At 38.6% G+C, this 8,642-nt stretch overlaps 1 protein-coding gene across 1 annotated transcript; it reads right to left on the bottom strand.

Annotated features, from left to right (window-relative positions):
* Window positions 1-7,169: 7,169 nt before the first annotated feature.
* Window positions 7,170-8,114, bottom strand: LOC142150507 (olfactory receptor 10A7-like). The gene has a single exon (XM_075205704.1). It carries the CDS (start codon window positions 8,112-8,114, stop codon window positions 7,170-7,172), a length of 945 nt encoding a protein of 314 aa, XP_075061805.1.
* Between the last annotated feature and the right edge of the window lie 528 nt (window positions 8,115-8,642).

Below are 8,642 nucleotides of genomic sequence, written 5' to 3' on the forward strand. Positions count from 1 at the left end.
TGTTACAATGCAAGGGGTGCAAATTAGTATTCTGTTTTGCACATAAGTTAAATACTGACTGTTTTTTAATGTAGCACACAAATATCAACTTTAAATGTCAGTGTACAAATAAGCTATCAAGTATTTGTGCGCTACATGAAAAAACAGTCAGTATTTAACTTATGTGCAAAACAGAATACTAATTTGCACCCCTTGCATTGTAACATGGTTTTGTCCAGGAGACTGAAATAAGAAGTTTCTCAAGTTAAGATCCTTAATGAATCAGGCCCTACATGTTGATTTCAGTATACATTGAATGTATTCATTTCTGGGAAGTGCTGTATTAAATGCACCACTCTTGTTATTGTGTAGTCAACACTTTCCATTGCTATAATCAAAAATATAATATAACACATACTTTTGTATGCGTAAATCTGTCAGATAAAGTAATACCAAGGAACTACAGGAAGGGGTTACATGTATCTAATGTATTTACCCTTAGTAATGCCCAATAATACCTAGTAAAAGGGTGTTAAACATATATTTAAAATCACTTTAAAATACCTCCATTTATGTTCTGTATCTTTTCTTATGAAAATTTCATCCCAATCTATGTGTTGAATCGGTGACCCCAGCATGGAGACATTAGAATTCAGCATGTCAGCATTTACCTCCATAAGCTTCAACTGTCTTGCCAGAGCTGAACATGGCACTGCCAGTATTTCAGTACAACCTTGGAGAATATCTCCTTCAACTTTCCATCTAGTTTACTAAACTAACTCTAGGATCCTCAATCTTTTATTTATTGTGTCATTAGTACCAATGTGGATCAAGACAACGGGGTCATGTCCAGCTTCAACCCAGTAATCACCGCATGCTAAACCAAGTTCTCTGCATGATAAACCCTAGCACAAGGGAAATGCCAAACCATTTGGTTGACATGATCCTAGTGTCTGGCCTACTACCTACACCTGTTTAGATCTTTTTGCTTTACCGTCCCCTCTACTGTTAGAAAGTCTGCAACCAAAATCTTATCCATGCATGTACCTTAAAATCCAATCCCAAGCTTTCATGTATTTTTAACAGTCTATGATGTGGGACAATGTCAAAATCCTTACTAACGTCTAGAAAAGCTACAGCTATTCCCTCTTTATCTATTACTTTAGTCATTCAGTCAAAAAAGTCAGTATGATTTCTATAACCAGGGCCGCCAAGAGGGGGGGGGAGCGGGTACTAATTACCCGGGCCCAGGTATGTGAGGGGGCCCGGCCGGGCCCTTGCGCTGCTGCTTTTTTTTAAATAAAAACGTTTTTTTTCTTTCTTTCTTTTCTTTTTTTTGCAGGGGTGGGGGCTCGGTCATTGGTGGGGGGAGCAGGCTAGTTTAAATAAAACCTGATCGCGGAGCCGACATCCCTCCTCTCTGCTGCTCTGTGCTCCATCCAGACTGTCTGAATGCCGGGTGTGATGTCATCATGTCATGCCCAGCATTCAGTCAGTCTGGAGCAATGGAGCACAGAGCAGCAGAGAAGACCAAGAAAGGAGAAAAGGTAAGTGCAGGGAGGAAAACGAGGTGGGGGGGCACAGAGGAGTTAAAAAAACGGGGAGGCAGCATGACAGGGGTTAAAAAACGAGGGGGGCATAGAGGGGTTAAAAACGGGGAGGGGAGCATGACAGAGAAGTTAAAAAATGAGGGAGGGGGCAGCATGACAGGGGTTAAAAAATGAGGGGGGCATAGAGGGGTTAAAAAAACGGGGGGGGGGGGAGCATGACAGAGAAGTTAAAAAATGAGGGAGGGGGCAGTATGACAGGGGTTAAAAAACGAGGGGGGGCATAGAGGGGTTAAAAACGGGGAGGGGGGCAGCATGACAGAGAAGTAAAAAAATGAGGGAGGGGGCAGCATGACAGGGGTTAAAAAATGAGGGGGGGCATAGAGGGGTTAAAAACGGGGAGAGGGGCAGCATGACAGAGAAGTTAAAAAATGAGGGGGGGCAGCTTGACAGGGGTTAAAAAATGAGGGGGGCACAGAGGGGTTAAAAAACGGGGCAGCATGGCACAGTGGGGTAAAAAAACAGGGGTCAGCATGGCACAGTGGGGTTAAAAAAAGGTGGGCAGCATGGCACAGTGGGGTTAAAAAGGGGGGAGGCATGGCACAGTGGGATTGAAAAAGGGGGGGGAGCAGCATAGTATAGTGTGATGAAGGGGAGCCAGATGAAGGGGGCAAAAGCAGCATGGAGGGCACAGTGTAATCATAAGGCATGGCGATGATGAAGGGGCACATTATTGTAATATTGGAGCTGGAGGAAGGCCTAATTATTAATCGTGGATGGTATTGATTTAACGCCAGGGTTGTTTGGAATTATCTAAATGTAGCTATTTTTTTCCAAATAGGGCCCCCAGGATCCAGACAAGCCGCAACTAAAGAAACATGCAGCAACAGGTGGTGAAAGTGAGAAGAACAGGTAGGAGAGAGCAGGACAGTATGTGAAATGTTGTGATTCTAGTAGGGACAATGTCAATTTTTGGTGAGTATTGTGCCCAATGTAAGGTGTAGGCCAAGACTGAACTCTTTGTGTACACACTGCATTTTTTCTATACTACACTTTGGTGGTAGATGTCCTGAAAGCCAGGAGTGCTTGGACATATGTGACGCTCGTGCGAATTGAGAGCCGAGTGATTTTGATGTGTTAGCCACACCCCAATGGCGAATTTTCCACGCCCCCAAATGGACGTCCACAACCCCGAAAAATTTTGCGCCACCGTAGGGCGTTGCAATTTTTTTTTACCATGCTCAGCTATGAAGGGGGGCCCCATGAATTTGTTGTACCGGGACCCTGAATTCCTCTTGGCAGCCCTGTCTATAACATGATCTCCCCCCAGTAAATCCATGCTGTTTGGGATCCTGGATTTGAGATATTCTACAACTCTTTCTTTTAAGAGTGTTTCCATCAATTTTCCTACTGCTGATGTAAGTTTTAGAAGACAAAAAGAGCTGATTCTGCTGCATCCATGTATGTATTCCTATAAATAAAATTCCTTATCCTTATGTCGCATCACCTGTATGAGATTGCCAGTCTCTATATATAGGATAAAAGAAACTAAAACAGATGTACAGGGTGCGTCCAAACAGATAATATATTTATTGTTAAATTAATTTAAAAAGCAAGTGATCTCACATGTGCACAACAATAATATACAAAACATGTACATATAAATTGGCACGAATAACACCTTATAAAATAATGATTAATTAAGTACACTTAATAATTAAATGTCTCTGGAAGTGATGACAATTTAGGTGTCTGGCCAGTACACCCTAAAACCATAATATGGATATATTATTCAGAATACCAAATCTGTGTGTACAGATGATATATGACGGGAAAGATCTCACCCATCTGTTGAATGCGCCTGTAGCAAGGAGGTATAATATCTCCTAATCCATATAGGAAAGTGGTATAGTGCTGTCCAGGATATAATCATATAGTGTCGCTTGATACATCTTTTTCAAAGATTTTAAAAAGTCAGCGTGTTGCTGACGAAACGCGTTAGGCCTATTCCCCGTATCTATCTGGATCCTACTCTTGAAGAAGAAGGTATTAATAAATATCTCTAAGGAGATTACCTATATTACCAAGAAGGACTGTGACCAGCTTATTATCCCGAACGAGTACGCTGAGCTGTCAACAACAAATGAGACAGCTGTTTATGGAGCTCGGCAGTCTTTCGGCACAGTACTTTTTACGTTTGAAAAACATTACCTCATCGTTTTGGACATAGACTATTTTATACAGTAGCCGAGACTGAATAGCATTTACCTCTGTTTGGATCGCTATACCTATTCAACGGAGCACATACACTCCAGCGCTCCTGAGTGTTGTTAGGATCTCTGAGGAGACCGATTACTGAAAACATCCCGGGCACTGTATCAAGTGACACTATATGATTATATCCTGGACAGCACTATACCACTTTCCTATATGGATTAGGAGATATTATACCTCCTTGCTACAGGCGCATTCAACAGATGGGTGAGATCTTTCCCGTCATATATCATCTGTACACACAGATTTGGTATTCTGAATAATATATCCATATTATGGTTTTAGGGTGTACTGGCCAGACACCTAAATTGTCATCACTTCCAGAGACATTTAATTATTAAGTGTACTTAATTAATCATTATTTTATAAGGTGTTATTTATGCCAATTTATATGTACATGTTTTGTATATTATTGTGGTTCACATGTGAGATCAGTTGCTCTTTAAATTAATTTAACAATAAATATATTATCTGTTTGGATGCACCCTGCACATCTGTTTTAGTTTATTCTATCCAATATATAGAGACTGGCAATCTCATACAGGTGATGCGACATAAGGATAAGGAATTTTATTTATAGGAATACATACATGGATGCAGCAGAATCAGCTCTTTTTGTCTTCTAATACTTTTGTAATTGCCATTAGCTTATCTGCTCCCGTGTACCATTTTTGTATTATTATCCTTATTAATTTTACCCATTTTTTGAATTATGACTGATGTAAGTCTCACTGGTCTGTAGTTGCCTCTTCCTTGCTTCCACTTTTGTGCCGTGGGACTACATTCGCTCTTTTCCAGTCCTCTGGAATTACTCCTGTAGCAAGTGACTGTTTGAATAATTCTGTTAATGGTGTTACTAGCCCCCCTTTAAGCTCTTCTAGTATCCTTGGATGTATTCCATCTGGCCCCATTGATTTTTTCACTTTCAGAGCTCTCTTAGGACCTTCTCCTCTGCAAATGTACTTGTATCTACCTCATTTTTATGAATATACTTGCAACTTAATTGTGGCCCCTTGCCCTCTCTAGTGAATACTAAGCAAAAATAACTACTCAAGTGATCTGCTTTTATCTTGTCTCCCTCAACAAGTCTCTCATTCTCTGTCTTTAGTTCTATTATTCTTATACTTATACTTTTGCATTTCTCTTTTCACTTATATATCTAATAAAGTTTTTCTCCCATTACCTACTGACTGGGCCATTTTCTCAACTTGTTCCTTTGCACACCTAATCACTTTCTTAGCCTCCTTGGGCCTGAGTCATTACGGCACACATACCGAGTGCAGCGAGCATTCACACTAAACCGTATGGACCTGTCAGCTGCGTACTCCCGAATTCAAAAGACTTGGATCATCACATACGCTGCTTAATGACTTCAGAATTAGCAGTTGTTATGGTCTGTGCACACTGCCGTGTGGTACACGTCCACCTGTATAAGTACCAGATTTGTCCACAAGGAACTTTCCTGCTTTACTTGCGGAAGCAAATGCAACGCATTTGAATGGCATAGGAACATCATAGGGCAGCTCTCAAGCTGTCCTTTGACTACCTTTCCTACTGACTACCCTTGTATATTATTTACCAAACAATATAGTCTTGTTTGTGTAGTGGTGGCTAAAATGTAGATTGTAATATGTGTCCCCCTTCTTAACGTTACTTTGTTCACCTATAAGGCACCACTGGTCTCTGTGTATCAGACCATGTTGGTACTTGTGAATTCCAAAGTGTCAGCATGTTCATTGCCCTGGCAGCCATGAATAGGTGCTTGTTGTTATTACAATTGGCAAACTTTGCCACTTGGCCTAACACTAATAGAAGGTCTGTCCCTATGATTGAGAGACCATGCCCGGTCTGTTCCCCCACCACCCTTTAACCCACTGCTGGACATAATTAAATCACTGTTGCCTCTCACACCCACCACCCAGGGCTTTGGGAAATGTTTGGCATTTATGACTTCAAAAATCTTAAAACCCATTTTTAAAACATAAATCAAATACACCAATTTTTTTTTTTGCTTTCTTGTATTTTTTCATATGTTTTGTATTTTTTTCTACTTTTTTGATTTGCTGTAACAAAATTTGGGATGGGCGACGTCTAGAAGTCAACTTTAACTGCTTGTCAGCTGCAAAAAAAATAAATTAAAGTTTAGAAAATAATACATTGATATGGTGAAATGTTAGGTCTATCGGTGTTCTTAAATACATTTTGCAAGCTCGGTAGAGTACACATATGGTGGTATATTAAGTAAAAAACGAGCCAAAGATTTGTGTTATAATAGTATGATAGTGTGTGTTGATTTAGTTTGACAGCAATTTTTTTTCTTGTTTGTCACTATAAATGTTGCCAATAGGCTGTCAAGCAGAGTCTCACCCCCAGGCTACAATTTTCAAGCCAGTAACTGCTGTACATGCCAGCTGCACACAAGACAAGAAGTGGGGGGGGAAGGGGGTCAGGTTTCCCAATAGGGGTACTTAGCATGCCCTCTGGTATTGTACAGTGTGACCATGCTACATGAAAAAACAGCCAGTATTTAACTTATGTGCAAAATAGAAAAATAAATTGCACCCCTTGCATTGTAACATGGTTTTGTCCAGGAGACTTAAGTAAGAAATTTCTTGCCTAAGTTCCTTAATGAATCACGCCCAATGTCACTAAAGATAAGGATATTTTTTACAGTAATTTATACTGTGCAAAAATTCACTCAACTCATTTATTGTGATTCTGGAAGGGAATAATCCGCAATTGTGTTTTGTTTCTGTAATGAATCTCAGTATGTATAAGTAGTGCAAATTACATTTTCATCAAGATATACCAAAAAAAATTTTTTTTTAAAGGAATAACATGGTAAACAAACAAATTATCATGTGCTTCCACAGCTATTTGGTCATTTGCTTTGGAAATCATAGAATTTTTTGTAAAGGATTAAAAATGATAATGCGTGGGTTTCCTCTGGGTACTCGGATTTCTCTCACATTGTCCAAGACATGCTGACAACCTAACTGTATTCTTACAAAAATGGACCAAGGAAGCTGTCTCATGTGATTTTAGTCCCACTGGGAGAAATGTGCTATATAAAGAAGAATATAGAAAAATAAAAATAATGTTAATAATAATAGTAATAATAATTTTGCATGTTTCAGGCCAATTTTTAAACCACCATCATCTCTATTACAAAATCATTTTCCACATAAGTCAAGGTATGGTAGTCACTTGTTTCCTTGTTTTTATATAATATTATATCCAAAAAAGGAATAACATTCTGCTTCCAATCCATAGAACACTTTGTAGTAAGTATTTATGATCAAAACTGTCCTTAAAAAATTATCTAGACTTGGAGGATTAGGCCATATTCTATTGCTGTCTGTATGTGTTTTATTTTGTTTTCAATTGTATTTGAATATTTATAATACTTTTTTGAAGAGTTCGTCTGATCTCATGGTTCCTGAGGCTGTAGATAATGGGATTCATCATAGGAGTCACCACAATATATAATAGAGACCTAAATTTCTTTGTGATAAATGCGCTCTCGTCAGATGGTATCAGGTAAACTGTGATTAGGGTTCCATAATATGCACATACAGTGGCAAGGTGGGAGCTGCATGTGGAGAAGGCTTTTTGTCTTCCACTGTTGGATGAAATGTTAAGTATGGTGAAGATAATGATGATGTAGGTTATGAGGATTAAGAAAAAAGGAATAAAGACCACTAAAAAAGATACGAAAAAATCAACCAATAACAACATGGAAGTGTCTGAAGAAGACAGTTCTACTATTGGGCCAAAGTCACAGAAGTAATGGTCAATGTAATTGAGACCACAAAAGTGCAACTGGCAAACCATAATTATTTCACTTGTTGAAATGAAGACCAAGAACCAAGACCCAGCAATCATTTTGAGACAGACGTGGGGCACCATTATTGAATTATAATGCATTGGATTGCAAATAGCCAAATATCGATCATAAGACATTATAACAATAAGGAAACATTGCAAAGATCCAAAAAGTATAAACATGTACAACTGGATGAAGCAGCCAGTGACAGATACTTCTTTTTTATCCTTTAATATGATATCTAACATCATTGGTATACTGGTGCTGGTTATTAGGACATCGGCTACTGCGAGGTGTTTAAGGAAGATGTACATTGGAACTTTGAGATGATCACTTGTGGACACCAAAACAATAAGGACAAGGTTTCCATTTAGTATCACAATGTAGGATAAGAGGAAGACGATGAAGAGTAGAAGTTTGTATTTATATAGACCTTGAAATCCAAGAAGTACAAACACTGTGACTTCAGTCTGATTGTCCTCACACATTCTGAGGGAGAGGACATTGACCACGTTTTGTTTCCTGCAAGAAAGTTAACACTGTTTTATTATATTTGTTATGTTGAGTACCTCTGGAAAGGTGGTACATTTCAAAGTATATTTTACTGATTGTATTTTAATTTGCACTACTATATTCACCAACAGAAATTACTGTTTATCCATCCCAATAGCAGATCATGCCCATTTTGGCTGGCCTTATGTTTTAACTAAAAAATATTTGTCAACAATTTGATTATTCGAATACTATTTTTTTATTTTATGTCAATTATTTCCCTCTATCCAAAATTTGTCTAAATTGATACCTACCTTTAAACTAGTTGCCTTTATCATTCAGATCATCAAGTGAATTGCTGTTTAAAGGTCCATATAATTCTACCATTCTAGAATTCTGTAATAGTAGAATTCTGGAATTCTAGAGTCAATGTTATGAGGAAAGTAAAGTTATTGGACAGAAGATATTATTATGGACAAAAACCCGTCATGGAAATCTCACCCAGCTAACATCACATTCACCGA

Source organism: Mixophyes fleayi, chromosome 4 (genome assembly GCF_038048845.1).
Source record: "Mixophyes fleayi isolate aMixFle1 chromosome 4, aMixFle1.hap1, whole genome shotgun sequence".
Classification (NCBI taxonomy): domain Eukaryota; kingdom Metazoa; phylum Chordata; class Amphibia; order Anura; family Limnodynastidae; genus Mixophyes; species Mixophyes fleayi.